At 35.2% G+C, this 27391-nt stretch overlaps 1 protein-coding gene and 2 pseudogenes across 1 annotated transcript; 1 reads left to right on the forward strand and 2 right to left on the reverse strand.

Moving 5' to 3' along the window:
* Positions 1–7384: 7384 nt before the first annotated feature.
* On the reverse strand, positions 7385–8341 carry OR52J1 (olfactory receptor family 52 subfamily J member 1). Its single transcript, NM_001390065.1, has one exon. It carries the CDS (start codon positions 8339–8341, stop codon positions 7385–7387), a length of 957 nt encoding a protein of 318 aa, NP_001376994.1.
* On the reverse strand, positions 14980–15879 carry OR52E3BP (olfactory receptor family 52 subfamily E member 3B, pseudogene; annotated as a pseudogene).
* Positions 26425–27286, forward strand: OR52S1P (olfactory receptor family 52 subfamily S member 1, pseudogene; annotated as a pseudogene).

Consider the following 27391-nt stretch of genomic DNA (forward strand, 5'->3'; position numbering starts at 1 on the left):
GCTATCTTGCATATCACCTACCCCAAACTTAGAATATGATATTTCTCTAAGTATCACTGGTTTCTTTACTTTGATAATGGTGTTAGAAAAGGCTAGGTTTGCTTTACTACTAGGATATCTTTGCTTTAAGACCCTCTCAGCTGACAGAGAAAGGAAATATATATGCATATATTAACCTGTGCATGTTATATTGAATACATATCTATAAAGATCTACACATCTATCATCTATTTGAATATATCATTGTGAAGTCTCTAACTCCAGTTCATTACCAAATGAATTATTCTAGTATCCACTCATGCTTATCTGTAAAATACCACTCCAACAATGAGAAACCTGGATCCCACCACGTGCCATCCATTTGAATAATTGCTCAACAGCAGCATTTACATGTAAATATAATAGAATTATTAACCTATAACCCTGTAGGCAAAAATGCATCTGCTAGGATACAGCACTTATGTATACAGTCCTTTCTGCCTTTAGTCTTATAGACTCCACTCATGTCCAAAGTTATTTAGGTTGATACACTTTCCTCCACCAACTTTAGTGAGGTTTTAACCTACCTTTGTAGTACATTGTGTCTGTTACATTTTGCATTTCATCATGGGATCCTCTGAACTCCTAAATGATTTTCTAATTTGCATACACTTAAGTCATCCTTTGTGTTGTAAAATTTCATGTATTTTTCAAATGTGTAGCATCATATGTTCACCATTACACTATCATATAGCATAGTTTCACTAACCTGAAAATTCCCATGTTCTTCACATGTTCAACATCTCCTCACTCCTCCTTCTCCTGGCAGCCATGGATATGTTTGCCGTCTCTATAGTTTTGCTTTTTCTAGAGTATTCTTTAGAGTCACACCATATGAAGCTTTTTCAGATTGGCTTCTTTTCACTTAGGAATATACATATAAGATTCATCTATGTCTTTTTATGTCTTGATATCTCATTTCTTAATAATGCTGAATAATATTAATTATATTATGTTCAATAGATGTATCAGTTTGGATATTCGTTTATCTTTTGAAGGGCATCTTGATTGCTGCCAATTATTGGCAATTATGAATAAAGTTGGTATAAATATCCACATGTAGGTTTTTGTTTGGACATAGTTTTCAAGCCAGTTGGATAAATTTCTTGGGATATAAAAGGTTTGTCTAGTCAAGGCTATGGTTTTTACTGTGGTCATGTATGGATGTGAGAGTTGGACTGTGAAGAAGGCTGAGCGCCAAAGAATTGATGCTTTTGAACTGTGGTGTTGGAGAAGACTCTTGAGAGTCCCTTGGACTCCAAGGAGATCCAGCCAGTCTGTTCTGAAGGAGATCAGCCCTGGGATTTCTTTGCAAGGAATGATGCTAAGCTGAAACTCCAGTACTTTGGCCACCTCATGCGAAGAATTGACTCATTGGAAAAGACTCTGATGCTGGGAGGGATTGGGGGCAAGAGGAGAAGGGGATGACAAAGGATGAGATGGCTGGATGGCATCACTGACTTGATGGACGTGAGTCTGAGTGAACTCTGGGAGTTGGTGATGGACAGGGAGGCCTGGCTTGCTGCAATTCATGGGGTCGCAAAGGGTTGGACACGACTGAGCAACTGATCTGATCTGATGGTAAAACTATATTTAGCTTTGTGAGAAACTTCCAAGCTTTTTTCCAAGTGACTATTTTTCCATAATAATCCATTTTGCGGGGTCTTGCATGGCGTGGCTCATAGCTTCATTGAGTTATGCAAGTGTCTTTGCCACAGCAAATCTATGATCCATGAAGGGAATTAAAAAAAAAAAAAAGTCAAGCTGGATGAATCACAAGTGGAATCAGGACTGCTGAGAGAAATATCAACAACCTCAGATATGCAGATGATACCACTCTACTGGAAGAAAGTGAAGAGGATCTAAAGAGCCTCTTGATGATGGTGAAAGAAGAGAGTGAAATAGCTGCCTTAAAACTCAGCATTCAAAATACTAAGATCATGGCATACCATGCCATCACTTCATGGCAAATAGAAGGGGAAAAAGTGGAAGCAATGACAGATTTTATTTTCTTGGACTTGAAAATCACTGCTGATGATGACTGCATCCATTAAATTAAGCTTGCTCCTTGGAAGGAAAGCTATGACAAACCTAAACAGCACATTAAAAAGCAGAGTTATCATTTTGCCAACAAAGGTCTATATAGTCAAAATTATGTTTTTTTTTTTCCAGTAGTTATATATGGATGTAAGAGATGGACCATAAAGAAGGCTGAGAGCCAAAGAATTTATGCTTTTGAACTGTGGTGCTGGAAAAGACTCTTGAGAATCCCTTGGTTAGCAAGGAGATCAAATCAGTCAGTCCTAAAGGAAATTAACCCTGAATATTCATTGAAAGGACTGATGCTGAAGCACCAATATTTTGGCCATCTGATGAGAAGAGCCAACTCACTGAAAAGAGCCTGATGCTGGGAAAGATTGAGGGCAGGAGAAGAGGGTGACAGAGGATGAGATGGCTGGATGGCATCACTGACTCAATGGATATGAATCTGAGCAAACTCTGGTAGATAGTGAAGGCCAGGGAAGCCTGGGGTGTTGCAGTCCATGGGGTTGCCAAGAGTCAGACACAACTTAGTGACCAAAACAACAACAAAATATTCCATTCAATGTATATATCACATTTTGTTTATTCATTTGTTGGTGGTGATTGGACTGTTTCTACCTTTTGGATATTGTAAATAATACTGCAACAAACATTGACCTACAATTACCTATTTCCATATAAACCTGAGAGTAGAATTACTGTGGCACACAACAAATCTATGGTTGATATTTTGAGGTAGTTTGAAATAATATCTCTAGCAGCAGTCCCATTTTACATATCCACCAACATTGCATAAGAGTTCCAATTCATTCACATCCTCACCAACACCTGTTATTTTGTTTACTTCTTTATTTGTTTAAAGCAATCCTAGTAGGTGTAAAATCCTGGCTTATTGTGGTTTTCATTTAAATATCCCTAGTTATTAGAGAGAAGGAAATGGCAACCCACTCCAGTGTTCTTGCCTGGAGAATCCTAGGGACAGGGGAGCCTAGTGGGCTGCCATCCATGGGGTTGCACAGAGTCAGACACGACTGAAGCGACTTAGCAGCAGCAGCAGCAGTTATTAGTGAAGTTCAGCCTTTTTTCATGTGCTTATTAGCTATTTGTATGCATTATTTAAAAAATGTCTATACAGCCCCCCACCAATCCATTTTTAACTAGTTTTGGGTTTTTTTTGCCTTTCTGTTGTTGAGATGTAGATATTATATTTATATATTCTGGATAATAAACTATTATTAAAATATGACTCATAAATGTTTTCTCCCATTCTGGAGGGTTTTTGTTTTGTTTTGTTTTTTTCTTTTCATCATAACATGCTTTGATGCACAAAATGTTTTTGTTGTTGTTGGTTGGTTTTGTTTTGAGGATGTCTAATTTACTTATGTTTTATTTCGTTACTCATGCTTTTGATGTTCTAAGAATCTATTGTCACAGCCAAGGTCATGAGAACTTAGTCCTAATTTTTTTAAAGAGTTTTATTTTTTTAGCTCTAATATTTAGGTTATTAATTAACTTAAATTTTTACATGGTGTGAGATAGATCCAATTTAATTCTTATTCATTTGAGTATCTAGTTTTCCCAGGACTATTTTTTGCATAGAATGTCTTCACACATTGAATTGATTTGGCATTCTCATTGAAAATCAATTGAGTCTATGTGTATGGTTGATTTTGTGGGCTTTCACTCTATTCCACACATCTATGGCAGATCACACCTTTTGGTAATATCACACCTTTTGATACTATAACTATCAGAAGGCTCTATTAAAATATAACTTTAAATATAAAGAAATAAATTTGTTCAGATCAAATGATGGAAAACTTTATAATGTACTAACACTAATCAAAAGAAAGTGACTATACTAGAAAAAGTAAATTTCCAAGCAACTCTCTTATTAGAGATAAAGAGTGACTTTTTTTAAAATTAAAAGAAGTCATTTTATCTTAAAGACCTCACAATCACAAAAATTTAATACACTTTCTTTAGTACCGTCAAAATACATGCAGAAAAAACTGATAGAACTGTAGTGATACATACATAAAATCACAATTAAAATATGAATAGTTGATATGACAAGCAGAGAAAAATAAATAATCGGTATAACAAGAAGAAAAAAATCAATAAGAATTTAAATAGATCACAAACACTATTAAACACCTTCAGATATTAACATTACTAGAACAGTTCCCCCCAAAGAGCCAAGTGCAAATTATTTTCAAGTGCCGGGATACTACTTACCAAAGATAAAATATATTCTGCCCTATAAAACATCTTATCAATGAATGATTCAAATTATACAAAAGTTCTGTTGATAAAAATTGAATTAAATTACAAATCAATAATAGAAAGATAACTGGAAAACTCCAAAATGTGAAGTCTAAGTAACAGATTTCTCAATAACGTATATTGACCTAAAACAATTAGACTGCCAGATATTTATCCAACAAAAATGGGTTTATTGATGGTCAGTAAATAATTATGATTTGGGATCTATAAAGAACCATATGCCAGGTCTCACAAAGCAAGGGAAGGAGAACATTTTTATGTACTTAAGAAAAAAAGGAATTTTGGTCGGGCTATAGTAAATGAAGAATCTATGGCTTTTTATTGACTTAACCTTTGCCAAGAAAGAAGAGCATTGCTTCTTCCTGTTGGATTCTACTATTGCTCCAAGAGTGAGCACTCCCCCTTCTAGTCTCCTGACTATTTAATTAAGGTTTCTGTTTATTATCATTATTTTTTACATTTCCCCTTTTTATTGAGATTCTCTAAAGTACTGCTGATCAAGAGTCAGGTTTCCCAGTTTCAGCAGTTTTTTGTCCTTCAAATGCCAGGAAGGATCTTTCCCGGTACATTGTTTTATGTTAGAGGGAAAATATGCAGATTAGAGTATTCAGGGCTCATTCGGGTAACAAGGAAGGTTAGAGGAAGAACAACACTTAGGCCATTTCTGATCTAAAGTCCATAGGTTATCAGGATCCTATGATCTTGGATATCATCTGAACCATAATATCATCATCAAAGGTTTGGTGACAAACATTAACAGCCCTGGTTCAGATATCTTTAGAAAGTTGTCTCATATGATGTCATGTGCTTCAGTTTCTAGAAATCTTTAGTTTCAGGTTATCAGATAATGGGTAGGATTAATAAAACTTAATTATTTATTTATTATTTTATTTAATAATTATTAAACTATTATTTTAATAATTTATTAATAAAAGACAGAAGTAACAAAAGGCTGCTTCTTACCATTAGTCACAGTCATCTAGGTAAAGGGAAAAAATGCAGACATGATTTTGACTGTGGGGTTGGAGTCAACGTTAAAACTGTAAAAGCATTGTTAGATTTGATTTGACTATAAAGCTACTCTTAAAATTTTAATAGGGAATGTCATGGCTTACTGATTAATGCATATGAATCCTATCAATCTCCAGAAATATGTATATGTTTCCTTCTAAAGATAGATACTGCATTTATTTTGCGAATGGTTTCGGTAATCCTGGGTGACTTTAAAAGTGGGATCACACATTAAATGATTTAAAGTCAATTTAATAAGAGTAAATTAATAACTTATTAATAATAAAAGTTAATCTTTTAGTTTTTGTTGTCTTTTGTAATATTAAATTTAAGTTGTGCCGCAAATGAACTACAACATCCAATTGAACAAAAACACTCAAAAGACTGCTCTTGGATGGACTTTTGAAAAGATATCATTAAAATTCATTTTGCATACCTTCCATTCTCTAAGAAAAAAGAGCATTTAAGTACTTAAGGTGTTACAAGAAACAGATTCTTCAAATATATGATATTTAGATGTGCCTTGTGACACCTTACATTAATTCCTTCAAGAAAGATTTTGCTGAATCTTCAGTCCCTGTGCCTTGCTGATATATACCCTATCGTTCCCATTTCCAATCTCTGAAAATATGTGTTCTAATCCATTTAGTGATATTATAAAATTGTGCAGTCATTTTTCTCTTATCATATTGTGAACTTACCATCAGAAAATTAGTTCCTAGATTCTTATTAAACAGTTGTTCTTGTGTGCTATTTCATTATTTTTATGAAATTAGTTTATGCCACAACTAATTTAGAAACATTAATCAATAATGCCTTAAATGCCTCAGAGTCATAGTGGAAATATGTTTTTATGAGAAAACAAAAAGTATTTGTGAGAATATTCATCAAATTCCTTTATAATAGCTGACTTTCAAAACTTGTTTCTACCTAATGCCTGAAATTCAACTACTTCTGCAAAGCATCAACCAAAATGAAAAATACATTCTACATTTCACAAATAAAGAGGTCTTTGGAGGAGAAGTGGCCTATTTAGGTAAAAGCTTTCCTAAATATGTTTAACATATGTAGATAAAGCAAAGTATCCACCCCTCTTCAGCTTCCCTGGTGGCTCAATAGTAAAGAACTCACCTTCCAGCACAACAAACATGGTTTGATACTTGGGTCAGAAAATCCCCTGGAGAAGGAAATGGCAACGCATACCAATAGTCTTGCCTGAGGAATTTCACTGACAGAGGAACCCGGTGGGCTACAGTCTGTGGGGTCACAAGAGTCCTACATGACTTTGTGACTAAAATAACAATGTCTTTCCCTCACACACATAAAATACACCTAGTTTAACCTGACTCAAAATCCACCTGTTAGAATTCTGTACATTCAATCTTCTCATAACAAAATTTTCATGCTTTAATATAAGTACTTTTTTCAGGTTCCTTCATTTCATATGCCTCCAGAAAGAGAGAAGTATAGTGACATAGTGAGGGGACATATTGCCTATAGATTTTCCTGAAGAGTAAGGGAAAGAGAACTGAAATTAAAGGGAAGAAGTTGTGGTGCTTTTAACAACTCATTTAATAGCCAGTATCATCCTTAAAGAAATTAGATACATTAAAAAATGTATTGATGAGCTCTCCCAAGATCTTTTTAAAATTTTATATTTAAATTTATTTATTTTATTCAGAGGAAATCAAGGCATATATAATAAACTAATTTTTCCCCACTGAAATGCTATGTCATTTTCAAATAGATGGATATGGAGTTTCACTCAATCTCCATAGTTAAAAATGAAAGGATTTCCAATGGAATGTTTCCCTACTGTAATGAATAAATGTAATTTATTCAGAAGAATGAATACTGAACACCAATAGGAAAAGGAAACACTGGGATTTAAGACCAAAAATTTTGTTCTTTTAGTATCTGAAAGACCTTTTGATATAAGGAACATTTAAAAAGATGATCAGTCTACAGTAGACTGAAAGTTACTATTTCAGTTATATCCAGGCCTTCAAGAACTAAGGAAACAACCTTGTTTTGAGCTGAAAGCATGACTCACATGTGCACGAATCTGCTTTGTCTTCACACCATAGATAATAGGATTGAGGGCAGGTGGAATGACCACATAGAGATTCGCAACAAGGATGTGAATGTAAGGTGGAATTTTTTGGCCAAAACGGTGGGTGAGGAAGGAGAATAGGGAAGGTGTATAAAAAACACACATGACCCCTACATGGGACCCGCACGTATTCAGGGCTTTATGGCGAGCATCTCGAGATGGGAGGCGGAAAACTGCATGGAGGATGTAGGCATAAGAAATTCCAACCAGTGCCACATCCAAAATGAGGAAAGAAGCCACAAAAAGTCCATAAATGGCATTAATCCTAATGCTAGCACAGGCTAACTTGACGATTCCCATGTGCTCACAGTAGGAGTGGGCAATAATTCGAGCCCCACAGAAGGGCAGATGATGGGTTAAGTAGAGAATGGGAAACATGAGTAGAATTGGGCGCATTATAATACCAATACCAATGCCTGCTAGTACTCGCGGCGTCAGGATGGTTGTGTAGTGGAGTGGTGCACAGATAGCCACGTAGCGGTCAAAAGCCATCGCCAGCAGAACTGCAGACTCCATTCCTGTAAAAGTGTGTATCAGGAACATCTGAGCCACACAGGCTGAGAAACTAATCTCATGTGCATCAAACCAGAATATCCCCAGCATCCGGGGTACTGCAGATGTGGAGAGGGCCAGATCTATGGCTGATAAGATGACTAAAAAGTAGAACATGGGATCCCGCAGAGTGTGGTCAGACCAGATAATCAGCAAAACGGTAGCATTGCCCAGCAGAGCCATTAAGTAAGTGAAGCAAAAAGGCAGGGAGATCCAGACATGGACATCCTCAAGGCCTGGGATGCCTACAAGGAAAAAGGTGTCTGGGTGGAAAGTGGAAGTGTTGGTGTGGAGCATCTTGCCATCGATGAGAAGACAAAGAGTTGACCATCTCTGGAAGTGAAAATAAGAGTGATAAAATCTCACACCAGTAGGTTTAATTTTTATCTCTATTTTTATTATTAAAGTTAATGCTAAAACTTACATACAAAAGCAGGCATTGTCACAGACAGACTATTTTTCAGTGGAAGGAAAGTTAACTTTATGAAAGACCTTTCTCTGAATATTAGGCAGTAATATCTTATGCTCATTTGCTCAAACCTCATACAAGACATAGAATTCATTAATGGAACATGAAGGAGTTTATGTTTATGTTGAGTTTTTAGTATTTTTGAAGACAAAGTATACCTTAATTAAACATATCAACACCAAATCACAGAACATCAGATACGGATACCTGCACATAAAGCATATATATATATGGGAACAGAGTTGCACCAAGATATACAAAGTGATGCATATCAAGCAGAATTTCTTAAACCAGTTTATTCAATATCAATATTTACACTGAATACCATATCCTAAATTAAGAAATATGCTTCATTTAGTTATCCTTTCATATTTATCCATAAACCCCAATGACACACTGTAATATACCACAGATATAAAAAAAGGTGTACAAAGATATACAAGTTATACTGTACATTGAGTATAAAGATAGTTGCACAAAATGAGGCAACGTTACAGCCTGAAATAACCTCCAGGAGACATATGTGTCTCTTTGATATTAATAGCCTGATGGGATATATAGAATAAAGAATCTCCAGAGTTTCTACTGGCTGCCATAATGCTAAGAATATCTAAAAATATCTAAAATCTTTACACTTCCTTGTCATGTGTTGGGGAGAGTTTGAGGGCAAGCAGTGAAAATTTTGTTGAAAGGAGATGATTTCAGAGAATAAAAACACCTTTCTAATCACAGTTATGAAGGTCAGCCTCAGGCTGATGAAATCTGTATTCCTAATTTACCACACTGTAGTTATGGTTTTCCATTATTTCTCTCTTTCTTCCTCACCGTGTCTGTCTTCATTCTCTTTCTTTTCTGTCATCTCTTTTTTCCTTATTTTCTTCCATCTTTTTTTCTTCTTCCCTTTTTCTCTCTCTCCTCTTTCTTTCTGAAACAAAAAACAAGAAGAGCTAGTACAGCACTAATGAAGAAAAGAAGGGGGCAGAGGAGTGTGGGAAGAAAGGGGTGGAGGAAGGAAAAGAGAAGCTTAAGGAAGGGAAAGAAGACAACAAAAATGGAAATAAAAACGAAGGAAGAAAGGATGAGATAAAGAAAATAAGGAAGGGAGGAAGGAAGAGGAGTCTCAGGTTAATCAACTCTTGATTAAAGTGAAAGACAAAAGTCTAAATTTTGGGAGGTATTTTAATAATGTTATGACTAAAATAGAGAATCCCCAGCCAGTAAATCCTTCTAGACTGTATTTAATCTCCATCTTCAGATTTCTTACTTCTCTGCTTCCCTCTTGGTAATAAGCTTTATAAACTAGCACTTAACTCTGGGTCTATGATGATCTTATTTTTAAATTATTATAATACACAAATTGCCCAAATACACAATTATCCCTGGCAGTAGAGATCATCATTTATACCATAATTTAAGTTCCCTTTATAGGTGATTATTTTAAAATTTAAATTGTTTCAGCATGACCCACTGAAAAACTCTTTCTGTCAGAAAATCTTTCTACAATGGTGATATAGAGCTTAATAAATTCAACTGTAGCTCATTTCTTCACTTTTGAACAGTAGTCCCTAATGACTATCCATCTCCATCACACATTTCAAAGGAAACTTACCTTCAGGAGGAATAGGGCTAGAGAACTCCAATACACCTACGAAAGAGAATATAGTTTTATACCTCCTGTACTTAGGATCTTTGGGGTCATGTCTGAAAGCAAAGCCAACTCATACCCCTATGAGAATCAAGATTAACAACTCAGAGTCTCCTGGGGAAATTCCATTATCTGTACCTGGGGCAAAGGGACTGATGTGGAGGCAGACATAGTCTTTAGTCCACACCTTTCCCCCAATGCACGCATATATTGTTATTAGGAAGTCAGAGACACAAAAACCTAGGCATATGAAGTGAACAGAATGAAGTGAACAGAATCTCTTACTGGTTGAATTTTGCATCAAATTTTATTAAATATAAAAATGTAGTTTAGGGCGTCAATCACTGACACAGGTATCTTCCTTTCCCACATTGATGTCTTAGCACTCATCAATAATGTATTGACATATCATGATTTTTCTATAAGAAAAGACTTTAAATTTTTTTCCCATGCAGTGCTAGTCCTACTGGGTGTAAGATAATAAAAAATAAATAACATAAAAATTATAAAAGGAATGTATTTAGATAAATGAAATGAATGGGAACCAAAGAAAGAAAAGATAAAATAAATAACATAAAAATTATAAAAGGAATGTATTTATATAAATGAAATGAATGGGAACTGAAGAAAGAAAAGATATGTTATTCTAACATTTTAAAGTCATAAATCAAAACATATTTTTAACATAATGAGAGCATAAAGATAAAAGTATAATATTTAATCATAGAAAAATGAAAACTGGGCATTCAGTCATGAAAGGAAGACTTCAATATCCCTATGGAGAGAATTTTTTTAGTTCCTAAAAAGCTACATAGAAACTGAAACCTTGATTACATTTTGGGCAGCTGATCCTGTTCTTCACTGAGCTTATTGTTATACAAAATAGTACATTTCATTACACTGAAGTAAATTTATACTATGATTTTTTTAATTTGTAATGATGAGGCATCCTAACCAGGATGATAATTGTAAACATGTTTAAGACAATTATTACCTAATTTTGCTATTACTTGTCACAAATAATCTGCCAATTTATATTCTATTTTGCCTGAATAAATTCATTGGATTGGAAAGCTTTGCTAACTTACTTGCTCCCTGCTTTCATAATTAAATCAGTTACTCTTTTCTTCTCAATACAATGTATCGTTTACCCAGCCTGTTTCAGTAGTTTCTGGCATAATAACTTATATCAATACATATATTTGATATCAACTTTCTTGTATTATGCTATGACTGATAAATAAGCACATAAGTTCTTTCATTCTTTCTTAGATTGATTCATTCAGCAGACATTTATTGAGTAGCTTGTAAGTCACTTAATAGATAGGTTAAGTAGCATTAAATTTCATATGATCTGGGAGTAGAGGTGATTATAGGCAGTCATTGCAAGATATTATATTAAGTTGTAAGAGAACCCTGAATAAATTAACAATAAATGAAAAAAGTAAGCATTATTCTACTTTAAATAGTGTAAGAGCAATTTCCCTAGAGTTTGTTAGTATATAGAAATTCATTCCCATGTAAACCAGTGTTTTTCTTTTTCTGAAATACGATTTCATTTGAGTAGTAGATCTTAAAAAGTAAATGTCAGAAAATTGGTGTAATATTAGTATTTAGTTGTTGGGGAAGGGAGGGCAAGTCAGTAAGTCTTATAAAGTAGGTATATTTGGATTGCAGAGGAGTTTATTAAGGATTAGGCATACTTCTACAAAATGATGACCAAGAAGAATGTTAAATGTAATAGCAAAACTGAAACTGGGAGAGATTTTTGGCATAAAGTATGTAGTAAACGGAGAAGACGATGGCTCCCCACTCCAGTACTCTTGCCTGGAAAATCCCATGGATGGAGGAGCCTAGTAGGCTGCAGTCCATGAGGTTGCTAAGAGTCCGACACGACTGAGCGACTTCACTTTCACTTTTCACTTTCATGCATTGGAGAAGGAAATGGCAACCCACTCCAGTGTTCTTGCCTGGAGAATCCCAGGGACGGGGAAGCCTGGTGGGCTGCCGTCTATGGGGTCGCACAGAGTCAGACACGACTGAAGCGACTTAGCAGCAGCAGCATGTAGCAAAAGTACAAATGTCATATGCTGATTGCTAGAAACAGTAAGATGGTAGTATCAGAGGCAAAAATGAAAATGTTTCAGATAATTCTGAAATAAAAGGGCTTCTCTGGTGACTCAGTGGTATACAATCTGCCTACCAATGCAGGAGATACAAGTTCAATCCCTAGATGAGGAAGATTAGCTGGAGAAGAAATGGCAAACCACTTCAGTATTCTTGTCTGGGAAATTCCATGGATAGAGGCAGGCTACTGTCCATGGGGTTATAAAAAGGCAGACACAACTTAGTGATTAAACAACAACAACAAATAAAATAAAATCAGCTGATCTGGAAGATTGAAAGTGCCCGGTGATAAAGGTACTTCAGTGATAGAGTCCTCAGACTGATGATATAAGAAATTAGGATACAAGAAATTAGAAAGATGAACATATGATTAAAAGTAACAGATATAAATGAAGTGACAGAAGATTGTGGAGATAACTTTCCTCACATTATATATGGATAAAGATAAAAATAAATTATGTAATTATTTCCAAATTACAAATTTCTATTTTAAACACATGTATACTAATTAAATAATTTTCTATTAAAGAAAAAAAAAAAGAAAATATACAGAGGTAACACACACACACACACATATGTGGAAGGAGACAAGAAAGATTATATTTAGAGATTTGGATGCTGAATAAAATTAATTTTCATCTTTGTATTTTTCTATCTTTTCTACAACTTCTAACACAAACATAATTTTCTAATCAGAAGTTGTATACCTCAGAGATATTGTGGGTTTGGTTCCAGACTCCCATAATAAAGGGATTATCAAAACAAACAAAAAAAAAATAAAGACTAAGAGGTAACACTAAACATAAATATAAAAAATATAAACTAAATTTGTGGACAATATATATTAAATTTGACACTAATTGTACTTTAGTTGTGTCACTACAGCTTCAGGGTATTTTGTATAAGGCTAATATTAAAATAAAAACCCATAAACATCTCTAATAGAAACATTGTTGTCAGGGGTGAGCATCAATAACAAAATATGATAACACAAATGATAAAGATGATAATGCTGTTGTAGTGGTTTAACCTCCCAATCATGTCCAACTCTTTTGCAACCTCATGGACTATAGCCAGTTAGGTCCCACTGTCCATGGGATTTCCCAGACAAGAATACTGGAGTGGGTTGCCATTTTATTTCTCTTGGAGATCTTCCCGATTCAGGGATCAAACTCACATGTCCTGCATTGGCAGGTGGATTCTTCACCACTGAGCCACCAAGGAAGTCTGATGATAATCTTAATGGCTAATAATTATTTTTATTTATTATAAAAACATGCAGGTACTATATTGATTATTGTATAAACATTATGCAATGTAATTAAGTCTTCATGCTTAACCTTTGAAATAAAACTATGGCAATGCTTATAAAATAAGGAAATTGAGAATCATTGAAATATGTATATTAAAAACAGAACTAGGACCAAACCAGTTCTGTCTGTTAATGAAAAGAGGAAACAGCAACTACAAAATTAGTCTAAAAATAAGTTATAGAACATATAGAACTAAGAATGTGAATGTAGTCAACGACTCTAGGCTGTAGATGGTTTCTTTACTTACATTTATGTCTTAGTTTGGTTGATGAAACCTAAATATATCTGTGACAAACTCTATACAAACATTTATAATGAACCTTTTATAGACAGTCATGTCACTAGTTCCATTTTATGTGCAAAATAAGTACCTAATCTATGACACAATTTTGGATGTCTATATTGAAAAGCAGAGACATTACATTGCCAACAAAAGTCCATCTAGTCAAGGGTATGGTTTTTCCAGTGGTCATGTATGGATGTGAGAGTTGGACTCTGAAGAAAGCTGAGCACTGAAGAATTGATGCTTTTGAACTGTGGTGTTGGAGAAGACTCTTGAGAGTCCCTTGGACTGCAAGGAGATCCAACCAGTCCATTCAGAAGGAGATCAGCCCTGGGATATCTTTGGAAGGAATGATGTTAAAGCTGAAACTCCAGTACTTTGGCCACCTCATGCAAAGAGTTGACTTATTGGAAAAGACTGTGATGTTGGGAGGGATTAGGGGCAGGAGGAGAAGGGGATGACAGAGGATGAGATGGTTGGATGGCATCACTGACTCGATGGACGTGAGTCTGAGTGAACTCCAGGAGTTGGTGATGGACAGGGAGGCCTGGCATGCTGCAATTTATGGGGTTGCAAAGAGTTGGACATGACTGAGCGACTGAACTGAACTGATAATATTTATGATGAAATCATAATATATAATATTTCAGTCCTTAAATAAAAATGATTGAGTTCTGAAGGTAGAGAAAATGAGAAGAAGAAGGAGAAACAAGAGAGGATTGCAAAGTAAGAAGGGAGAAACAGTTATAGGGCAACTTGGAGATAAAGAGGAAGTGAGAATCATCAAGAAAATTCATATGAATGATATAATACCAAAAAATAGTACATTCTATACTTCTACTTCGAATCTACTGATACCAGTGATCAAATATCATATATAAAGACTGTCATGGACTTTCACTTACTATTTGAATTGGGTAACAAAGCTTAGATTTTTCAGTCTCTGAATTCATTAAAATAGTTACAGAAGGGAGACAAAATACATATTTTGTCAATCACACTTAAATGTACATAATTTAATATAATAAGTTGTTTCCTTGCTCAAAAGTTCCATCTCATACATATTAGGTGCTATTCCATTTTAATTCCTTATTTTTGTAATAACATTTTTTTCACACGGCCATGGATCTGCTTGGTTCTGACTCCGTATATGACAGGGTTGAGCATTGGTGGCACTGTAACATAGAGATTGGCCAAAAGTATGTGAATGTAACGGGGGACATTTCAGCCAAAGCGATGTGTCATAAAGGAAAATAGAGCTGGTGTATAGAAGGCAAGAATTACACAAACATGGGAACCACATGTGCTGAGAGACTTGAGTCGTGTTTCACGAGAAGGAAGGCGAAAATACTCAGCACAGAGTATCTGAACATAAGAAAGGGCAATGGCTATGATATTAAACACTAGGATTGACATAGCACCTAAGCCATAGATGATATTGATCTTGATGCTGACACAAGATAGGTGAGCAAGACCCATGTGTTCACAGTAGGTATGAGGGATGACTTGATTCTCACAGAAGGGCAGCTGTAAAATGAGAAATACAAATGGAATAACAGAAATAAATGATCTCACTAACACACCAACACCAATCATAGAAACGACCCTGTTGGTGAGGATGGTGCTATATCGGAGGGGGTTGCAGATAACCACATAGAGGTCATAAGCCATTGTCAAGAGGATTGCTGATTCCATACCAGGGAAGTTGTGGATGAAAAACATCTGAGTGAGGCAGGCTTCAAAGAGGATCTCTTTGAGACTAAACCAGAAGATCCCAAGCATCTTAGGGATGGTAGCTGTGGAGAGACCCAAGTCAATGGTAACCAACATGGCCAAGAAGTAGAACATAAGCTGGTGTAGACTGCTCTCAGCCTGGATCACAAATAGGATAGTGAAGTTCCCTATCAGTGCAGTCAGGTACACAGCACAAAAGGGAAAGCCAATCCAGATATGGAGAGTTTCCAGTCCTGGGATTCCCAGCAACAAGAGAAGGAGGGGTGAAACTGGGTGTCATTGGGAAGGGACATCCTGCTTGGTAATGCATAAGTCCATGTTCCTTACAAATGGGTGTTTACCGATCTTCAGAGTACTGAGTAAAGCTCTGCAATGTTTTAAACCTAAGGAAAATAAGAATACCATACAATTGAGTATACTCTCTTCTTCAGTTAATTCACACAATAAGAAATGTAGATCAATACATAAACATCAGTGTGAAAAGCAAATTCTTGAGAAGGTTTTAGAAATTTTGTAGTGGATTGTCATAAAAAATTCTACATAATGTATTCATCTTTGTTAGCACTTTTATTCTCTGCTAATTTGTGATGGTTCTATCACTGGTATTATGCTAAAATTTTGCCTTACTATTAATAATTCATTAATTACCTTCTCTCATCATCATCAACATAATTTATTTTCAATATTGACATACATAGGGGTTTGCCAGCCTCTAAAATGGTCTGTAGTTTCATTTAATTAGATGGTAACACACAAGTATTAAAACATTTTTTCTAATAATTGCTAATGAACACATATTCATTAAGATGCAGTCTAAAAGGTTTCAAAATAAATATAAAGGATTCAGGTAAGCCATTTGTTAATATTTATTCATTAATATTAAAGTGTGCAGTTAAAGTGCAGTTAAAATGACAGCATCAACTACCATCCATTAAGGTACTTGCCTACTAATTCCAATGCTGTGGAACATGTGCAAATATTATCTCTAATCTTTATAAACACAAATAGGAAAACATTAATCCCATCTTTATGTATGGACCTAAACCTCATATAGTTTAAAAGACTTGTCAAAACTTGTAATGCTTATAGCTACAGAGCTATAGAAAGAAAATAGAGGAGAAAACAGTAAATTGAAATGAAAAGAGAATGGAAATAAGGAAAAGCTAATACATGCCTAACCCATATCATATGTACATAGCTCCCTCTCCTCTACACACATTCAAACAGACACATCATCTCTTTTAAACCCACATCCATCTGAATACAAGATGTCATATCTTCATTATAATCTAAGGAGGTCATAGTTGTAACAGTTTAAGATTCATGGCAAATATGTTGAAGAAAAAACTAAATAGATGCCTGTTCTGAGCAAACTGGGTCTACCATTTTCAAAATTACCAAAGCTGTTCTTACAGATTTTCATGTACTTTACTTATGGCAATTGTTAGGTGAGTATTAAAAAAAAAAATTGATCATTCATTACTGATAGTGGTTTTATAGTAAGAAGTCTTTTCATCATTTTGTATTATTGGAAAATGCCAGAAGAGCAATGGAAATTATGATCACAGTTTCACTAAGACAATCAGGTATCATCTAGGTCTGATGATATGAGTAAAAAAGCAGGGAACTCCTAGGAGGAAATGGCAAACATGAAAACAAGGGAAGCTGAAAGCAACAGATGTTATTTGTAGGAGGCACTCTGTGAAATGTCTTTAAGAATAAACTCTTTCTTCCATAATACTGTGGCCTTGAAATGCAATAGTGAATACTCTAAAAATGTGTGATATAGATAATTGAAAGTAGAACTCAGTTATGGAAGCAAAATTTTCTGTGATTCATTAACAGAAGTTAACGACAGTCTTAATTTTTTTTTTTTTTGTATTCCTAGTCCAGAAATCAAGTTGTAACTATCTATGGTGATGGATGCTAATCAGATTACTGTGGTGATCATTTCATAAGATGTAGGTTATGTTGTATACTTTAAACAAATATAACATTGTATGTCAATTATATCTAAATTTAAAAAATAAAGAAAAATATCTGAGTAGCATCCTCTTCTCTCACACATTATAAAAAAGTACAACTAATTTTACCTCTTCAGTATTTTAAAAATCAGTTCATCTATCTCATTCATAATTAAATTAGTTTAAATCATTATCATTTCTTGGATTTATTACAGCACAGTACTTTACAGTACTTGAAAGTATGAGGTCTGCAGTCAGACTAACTGTGTTGAAACCCAGATTCACAACTTATTTACAGTGTAATCAAAAGAAAGTAAGTGACAAGCATTTTTCATCTATAAAAGAAGGAATAAAGTTAAAGCCCTAAATATAATATTTTTTTAGTTTTAGATGGATTTTGAACACTTTGAGCCTATTTCAAAGATACCATGCTATCCATCATTCTTTAGATGTCAGGAGAATGATTTTTCTAAAATGCACAGGATAGATTGAGGCTTAAATCCAAATGTGTATATTATGATTACATGCTCCTTCCTAACTATTATCTTATCCATTTCTCTAAACTTCTGTCTCAGTCTTCTTTCCCTCAAACTTATCTTGTGTCTCTTCTCTTCCTTTCTTTCTCTCATCTTTCCTTTTGTCTATCACTGTGGCCTCTGGATACACTGTGAGATAAGAGACAGAAGACTTACCAGACAGAGCACCAGGATGGAATCCTGTCTCTGTTTTGTCTTAAACCACTTAGTCTTTAGGAGAACACTGCTCTTTGCCTGGAGGAGTTTTCAGTAGAAATTCCCCACAGCCAGTTTTATAAAGCACAAAAAAGACCTCTGAGGAATCAAGATTCTAATCTGGTTTTGAGTCAAAAAAAGAGAGCCATTAGGGAGCCCTGGTTTCTAAGGAAAAGAAACCAAAGATGTCAGGTTTACATTAGGAAGGTGACTAAATAGGAGGTCTTTGTACTCTTCCCTCACAGAAACACCTGCTCAGCAATCAGTAATGGATGAAAATAAGAGTTCCAAAATCTAGATGGGAGGTTATAGGATACTGGTGGAGCAAAGAACAAGACAAAACAGATTAGTAAGAGTAAGAAGAAATGTTTCACTTTGCCCTCATCACTCACCTTTTCTAGACTGGCACTGCTCTGCACCAAGAAATTCCCTCAGCCTGAGTTCTCCTGTGGGGGAATGAGAGAGTAAGCCCAGCTCCGGATGAATGTGTGTGTGTGATGGTGGTGAGTGGGGGGAGTGTACGTATACAAATGATATATATTCATGCACAGGCATAGTCCTTTCTCATTATTCTCATTAGTTCTTTTCCATAAAGTCACCATGGACACTGAATTAAAATGTAGGAAAATATCATTCCTACAGGAAATGCAGATCTAGGTTCCTACAAGCTTCTTGTCACTGTTGTAGCCATGTGTTCCAGGAAACAAACTCACTCAGAAGGACAATGCAGATAAATATTATTTTATTCTGGTACACTTCAAAAGTAAATTTTTAAAATATTTATTTATTTTAGTGCATTTCACTACACTTGACAGCTATTACAAACAGCAATATTATCAACAAGAAACATGGAAATAAGAAAAATGCGGCACTAATAGAATGCAAAAGTAATACTTGTTTACAACGTGAAAGAGGAAATGAAAAGTCCACCTCAGCTGAGAATGTACATGTCAGGCAATTTAATTTGTCCCAGATCTTTGCATGTCTACAGATGACTGTGAAAATGTCATAACTATTTATTTGAGGTTACAAATAAATTCTTGAGAGTAGGCAAATTTGCAACTATAGAATTTCCAAATAATGGGATTGTGCTGTTGAAAGCGGAGAAGGCAATGGCATCCCACTCCAGTACTCCTGCTTGGAAAATCCCATGGACGGAGGAGCCTGGAAGGCTGCAGTCCATGGGGTCGCTGAGGGTCGGACACTACTGAGTGACTTCACTTTCACTTTTCACTTTCATGCATTGGAGAAGGAAATGGCAACCCACTCCAGTGTTCTTGCCTGGAGAATCCCAGGGACGGGGGAGCCTGGTGGGCTGCTGTCTATGGGGTCACACAGAGTTGGACAAGACTGAAGTGACTTAGCAGCAGCAGCAGCTGTTGAAGGGTTTTTGCTGAACCACGTAAGACACGGGGATTCTTGGCCTCCAGAGGAGAAGAATTCAATCTGGGGCCAGTGACGAGGCTTGATCGCTCAGAGCTTCTGTGTAATAAAGTTTTATTAAAGTATAAAAGAGATAGAGAAAGTTTCTGACATAGACATCAGAAGAGGGCAGAAAGAGTGCCCTCTGCTAGTCTTTAGCCGGATATTATATAGCTACTAGCAGTCTGCTAATTAGAGAAAGGAAATGTCTCAAAACTCAGAGAATGGCACCAGGCCCCTTACCCACAACATGCATTGAGATAACATTGGAATTGGGTGAGTCATCCTGGGCCATAAACGATTGACATGAATCTTAAAGAAAGGCAGATTTCCAAGCAAATATATAGTTTTATTAACATAGATTAGGAGAACAATGTACAAGTAAAACATACAGGATTTGAGCCTTTAGGTGGAACTGACTTGAAGACAGAGTCTAGGGTAAATGTATAGTACATTAACATAGTTTAAGGCAAACATTTCCATAACAAAAATGCATTAGTTAGCTCAAGGTTTGAGAAAAGTTCAGGTGGAACCAGGTGTCATTATGGCAACACAGAATTTTAAGAGAAACCTCTTTTTAAATTTGTATAAAGTGAAAGTGAAGTCGCTCAGTCATGTCCGACTTTTTGCAGTCTCATGGACTGTAGCCTACCACACTTCTCTGTCCATGGGATTTTCTAGGCAAGAGTACTGGAATGGATTGCCATTTTCTTTTCCAGAGGATCTTCCCAACCCAGGAATTGAACCCAGGCCTCCCACATTGAAGGCAGACGCTTTACCATCTTAGCCACCAGGGAAGTCTCTTAAATTTGTATAGAGAAGGGGAAAAAATATAACACTAGTTTGTTTCCTCCTCTGCTTAAGAGAGAGATAAAAATATCTGACACTTGTAGCCTATTTCCTCCATTTGAAGACCCCTGGCCTTCCTGCCTGTTCCCCTCTCACTGTGTATATGTAATGTATATAAGACACATTAACAATAACATAAAGAATATAACTAAATTTAAAGTTAAATGAGAAAATTCCAAGTTATATAATGAATGAAATTAGTGAGATTGTCACACACAATAAAGATTCAAAAATTAGTTAAAGGTCAAAAGCTAGCCTGGAATACATACATGTAAAATCAAGCAATAAATCTCAGTGGCTTGATTGTTTAAAGATGTCAAAGTTTACACAATAATGTTTAAATGCTATTCAGTTTTCAACAAAGTCACATTTTCATTTGTTTCATGTAATAAATTTTCTGTGATAGAAACAGACATACAGTTCAAAAATAGTTGCCAAGGGCTATGTTAGGGGAAAAAATGGGAAGAGATTGGTAAATGGGTACAAATTTTCAGCTATAAGATGTATACAGTCTGAGGATTTAGCACCTAACTTAAGGACTATAGTTGATAATACTATATTATATAATCAAAATTTGCTGGGGAGTAGAACTTAAATGCTCTCTCTCTTATAGATACACACACACACAAATGTTCTCACATACAAATAAATATGTGTGGTTACAGATATGTTAATTAACTAGATGTGGGAGGAGGGGAAATCCTTCTAAAATATATTTATATATCAAATCACCATGATGTGCATTTAAAAAAAAATCAATGGAATTTATTCTGATTAATATGAAAGTAATAAAGTATATATCATGTCTTGAGATAGGTTATGCTATAAAATTTAGTCTAATATAATTTGAATACTTAAAATCATGTTAATATGAAAATTATGATATATAATTTAAATATCAAGGTTACTTTAGGATTGATATTAGTTTTTCTTTATCTTTTCTTATATTAAAAATAAAAAGGCATTATTTAAAACAAAGGGACTAGACATTATCTTCACTTTTTAGATTTGTGCATTTATTTTTTTTTAATTTTATTTAACTTTACAATATTGTATTGGTTTTGCCATATATCAAAATGAATCCGCCACAGGTATACATGTGTTCCCCATCCTGAACCCTCCTCCCTCCTCCCTCCCCATACCATCCCTCTGGGTTGTCCCAGTGCACCAGCCCCAAGCATCCAGTATCGTGTATCAAACCTGGACTGGCGACTCGTTTCATATATGATATTATACATATTTCAATGCCATTCTCCCAAATCATCTCACCCTCTCCCTCTCCCACAGAGTCCAAAAGACTGTTCTATACATCAGTGTCTCTTTTGCTGTCTCGTATACAGGGTTATTGTTACCATCTTTCTAAATTCCATATATATGCGTTAGTATACTGTATTGGTGTTTTTCTTAGATTTGTGCATTTATTTTTAAAAACAACCAATTCTGAGATGTAAGCAATCCTGCTGAAAGGCAGACTCCAGGCAATTGAGGAAGACTCCTTTCCCTCTCCTCTTTCTTGGATTTTCCTGTTATAAAGATGTTAGCTCTAAAGACTTACAACCTGATTTCTGAACTCAAATCTAACTCCCAGTGTTATCGTTCCCTGACACTATAGGGAGATCATTCCCACTCAATGCCCATGGGACCCTCAGAAAATGGGAAACATGTCTACAACTGAGTTCATTATGAAAAGCTGTAAGTTATGAAGTTTTCTTCAGTTGAGGTGGGTACTCATCCTCATCCCAGGAGCACCCCTGGTGAGGTAAGGCAATACAATTTGCTCTCATTTGTGTCATAGGCTAGGTTGACAATAGCCAGATGGAAGGTTTCAGGACTCTCATCAGGGTAAACAGGCTGTGAAAAACAGGCTTGTGTAAGATTTCTTGGAGCAACTGAGCCCCTTTGGATTTATGACCCCTGAATAGGGGTCTCTGTTTAACTCTGATGTGAGTTGATTTCAGGGTGCAGCTTTCCTTGAGAATAAATTTGTGCATGGGCTTCTCTACTTAGATCAGGCCTTCAGAAAAAAGGCAATGAAGAAAGGATGGGAGTGCAGATGTATCAGCCCTACATTCTGAACAAACCTTAGAGATCTCTGGTATTTGAATAACTCTTCATGCTGCCCCAAACTGTCTAACATGCTTTATGTCATTTTACATTTACAGAATCCTGTGTAGCACTTGCCTCTTAATGGTTAATATAAACTTCATAACATTTTACAAAATTGCAAACCTTGTAATTACACTTGGATTCCAATTCTAGCTCCTTGAATTCATTGTAGAAGAGATTTGAGAACCTAAAGTGAACATCATGTACTTGTATTCATATCTGTGTTATATGTTTGAGTACCTATCTAGAAAGTCCCTTTAAGGATTCAGTACAACAATGCCCTCAGTATAAAGAAATATAATATCTAATAGAAGCTCAGTTCATGTTGATTTTTTATTTTTGTTATAAGCTTGATAGAGATGTAGAACTTATTTTTTTATTTTTTACTTTTTTGGTGTGTTTATTTTATATACTATCTTTCACTCATATGTACATCCATATTCTTGACTCTTCTAAGTATGCATACAAGGTCTTTTGGGTTTTGATTTATAATATCAGGATCTACTATGCTCTTATTTTGTAACTTGACATTTTTTCATGTATCAATGCATCACACTTGAAACCATCACAGCATTGTTAATTGGCTATATTCCAATACAAAATAAAAAGTTTAAAAAACCAACAAGAATAAAAAATTATATAGAATATTTAACAGCATGGAGAAAGTCTGAGATGCAGAATTTTGCCAGAAGGTGTTATAGGTCATTTATTTTATTCATCCTTAAAATCAGATATTTCTTCTCCTCCATTCCCTCTTTTTTCCCCCTATATGCAGACAAAGAAAAAAATATTGATATAATTTAATTTTGTTGTATTTCTTTTTTATAATTTATTTTTGTTGTATTTTTAATTTCTTGTATATGTCTTAAATATTTAATATGATAAAATAAATAGTATAAACAGTATTAAAGTAGTATTAAAAATTTAATAGTATGAATAGTATAAATAATATGAAACTATAACACTATAGTGTTTGGGGATTAGTGTGAACCAGAGTCAGTTTATAGTGATTCCATTGTTTGTCTTAAGTTTAAATAATATTATTTACCAGAAAAAATAACACTCCCTTAGGTTCTTATTTTTCTCTTTTTATTAATTCATTCATTGGAACATCAAACAAATACATGAAAAGAGATGAACTCTGTCAAGTAAGAATTTGTACCATAATAAATGTGAAAGATGTACAGAAATAAAAATGCAGTATGGCAAAATAGAGACACGTAAGTGTACACATCATAGGGACGCTGAGGAGGGATATCATTTGATATCAAATGATGGTTGAAAATAACTAGAAAAGTAATCTCAGAGGAGTGATATGTGAGTAAATTCTTGAGTTATTGAGGGATTTTATGTGGAAAAATTACCACCATGAAGGACAAAGACACTGGGTCACCACTTTCACAAACTGACAAGTTCTCTATGAGAGATGTGGGAAAGATATTTAAAAAGCTTAGAGAAATGTTCCAATATTTTATAAGAGAAGGAAAGCCTCATCTCCTCTGTAATTTCATGGTTTATATTTTTATAATGAATACCATTGCAGCTCTGCATTATTTACTTACTTACCATGAACTATATATAGCACATGAATTTATCGACTACACTGGTGCTGATAAAAAAAGGTAACCACAGTGATACAGCTAAATTATATTCTTATCACAGTCCCAAATTTAGGCTCTTTCTAAGTCTATGCTTCCTAAGTATACCCTCTCTGATTGTTTTCTGTGTTTGTAAAAGCTTTAGTATAAATGTGTTTAGTATAAATATATATATACACACACACACACAAACATACATGTTTCATTTTTGCTGTGCTTTTGTGTTAACAGATAAATCGAATTTCTGTTTCATTCTTCATTTGGATATTTTATATGTAAATATATAAAAATTACTTCATTCTAATTGCTTCTGAGTACTCCATAATATGTTACAGATTTTTTAACTTGATATTACTTTGATGGACATTTTGGATGCTTAATTTTTTCTTCTATTATAGGCAGTTTTACAATGAGAATCGCTGTATATACTTCTATGTCTATGTGCTTAGTAACTCACTCATGTCCAACTTTTGGTGACCCTATGGACTGTAGCCCACTAGGCTTTTCTGTCCATGGGATTCTCCAGGCAAGAATACTGGAGTGGATTGCCATGCCCTCCTCCAGAGGATCTTCCCTCCATATGTATATATGAGCATTATTCCCTAGGATGGCAAATAGTTAAATTGATCTGCCAAACCTTTTGTTTCATAAGAATAGTTACTATGCAGTTTTTTCTCTAACAGGTCAATTGTCTTCTGCCAATTATGCATACTAGTTGCTCATTTGCTCAAACCTCTCTAATGCTTGATATCAAAAATCATGATATTCTGTTGGTTAAAAATATAAACTGTGATTTCTATCATATTCATTTGCATTTTTAATTTCATGATTGCAAGTAAAGATAAAACATGTTTTAAATAATTGGAAAATTTTATTCACTTCTGTATGAATTTTTCTCTGCATAATTAATACACTTATTTTCTACTGGGAAATAGATTTAACTTGTGTAAAGAGGTAGAACAAATAGAAAGAATGAAACTTAAAGTACATGACTACTAGGAGAATGTTGATGGAAACACAACTATAGATAAAAGGATATAAAATTTCATTTGAGGATCAAAAAGGGAAAGTTTGTAAAAACTCGTTTTAGCTCAATGAATGTAGACATAAACCTAAAGGTAAGCAAGAGTAGGGCTTCCCTGGTGGCTCAGTGATAAAGAACCCACCTGCCAAAGCAGGAGACATGAATTCAATCCCTGGATTGGGAAGATCCCCTGGAGAAGGAAATTGGGAAGATCCCCTGGATTGGGAAGATCCCCTGGAGAAGAAACTCTAGTTTCTTGCTGGGAAATCCCATGGACAGAGGAGCCTGGCGGCTACAGTCCTTGGGGTCGCAAAAGAGTTGGGCACAACTTAATGACTAAACAACAATCCCCAAAAAGTAAAGGAAGCACAGAATACAGGTTATAACAATATTGTAATTTTTATCTACTAGAGCAAACACAAATTCTTGGGCCAGATGTGGGTCATGAGCAATGCAATAAACTGATCATTTTCTGACACACCGTCATCAGGCTCACTCTTGCCATCATCCTGCATGAATCCCATGTTAGTTTGAATTAACCCCCTTCTGTTTATTCTACAACAGTCCCCCAGAACTGCAATATTTAAATCTCAAAACTACCCACCCCCTATAATTTGGCATGTGCCCAAACTATTATAACTAAAATCTAAAATAAAGTTTATTTTCCATTCAAAATACTCTGTCACCCATCCTGTTTCATTCTGGTTTGTATCTTACAATTGCATGTTTGTTACTAAGTCATCCAAACCCATGACTATTACATAGTCTTCAGCTTTCAACTGATATCTCTTTCTTCTTGATGGAAGATTTTGCTTTCATATATGTAACTCCAGTTTTTTTGATACCTAGATATCTTTTCTCATTTAGCATTTACAGAGCAGCCACATTGAAATTTATAACTCTAAAATAATATTGCACACTCAGATAATGAAATAATGTCTATCAAAATATTTACAGACATTGTATTTATTCCATAGACTATAATTCTCTGCATTTTGGCTAACTTAACTTCTCAGAGGCTTCAAAATTTATGTTCTGATTTGTTTGCATTAGATGAAAATCCATGAAGGGAAAACTGAAACATTTGATGATTATGTCAGCAGATAATAAGACATATCTATCCATCAACCTTCATTCTCATCGGCATTCCTGGATTAGAGACTACTCACATCTGGATCTCCATCCCCTTTTGTGTGATCTATCTTTTGGCCCTACTGGGAAACTGCTCTCTTCTCTTCATTATCAAGACAGATTCTAGCCTCCATGAGCCAATGTACCTCTTCCTTTGCATGCTAGCTCTGGCTGACCTTACTGTGTGCACTACAGCTGTGCCCAAACTTCTCAGCCTCTTCTGGTTCCATGATGGAGAGATTCGCTTTGGAGCCTGCCTCACCCAAGTGTTCCTGATTCACTCTTGCTCCACCATGGAGTCTAGCTTCTTCCTGGCAATGGCTTTTGACCGTTATATAGCCATTTGTAATCCACTGAGACATGCATCTATTCTGACACATTCTACAATTGGGTGCATCGGTCTAGCAATTGTATTCCGGGGCACAGTACTTCTCTTTCCTCACCCTTTCTTGCTACGGTGGCTTCCCTACTGCAGAAATATCATTTCCCATACCTATTGTGAGTTCATGGCCCTCATCAAGATTGCCTGTGCTGAGACCAGAATCCACAGAGCCTATAGCCTCATTGTTGCCTTTCTTACAGGAGGAGTGGACTTCATATTGATCATTTGTTCCTATGTCCTCATACTCCACACTGTCTTCCATCTCCCATCCAAGGACGCCCGACTCAAGACCTTGGGTACTTGTGGCTCTCATGCCTGTGTGATCTTAGTGTCCTATACTCCAGCACCATGTGCCCCATGTCCACATATTTGTGGCCAACATTTATCTCCTAGTCCCTCCCATGGTGAACCCCATTATCTATGGGGTAAGGACCAAGAAGATACGAGACAGGTTTCTCAAATTTTTCAATTTTTCAAAGTCTCTGAACTAAATCTTTTTTATTCATAAGTAATATCTGAACAAACATTATATTATCTAACTGTGAATGTGTGGTTTCTTCATCAAGAAC

This window comes from Bos taurus, chromosome 15, assembly GCF_002263795.3.
Source record: "Bos taurus isolate L1 Dominette 01449 registration number 42190680 breed Hereford chromosome 15, ARS-UCD2.0, whole genome shotgun sequence".
Classification (NCBI taxonomy): domain Eukaryota; kingdom Metazoa; phylum Chordata; class Mammalia; order Artiodactyla; family Bovidae; genus Bos; species Bos taurus.

Excerpts from the sequence above, each read along its gene's own strand:
- OR52J1 (NM_001390065.1), bottom strand. The coding sequence starts at position 8,341 with ATGCTCCACACCAACACTTCCACTTTCCACCCAGACACCTTTTTCCTT.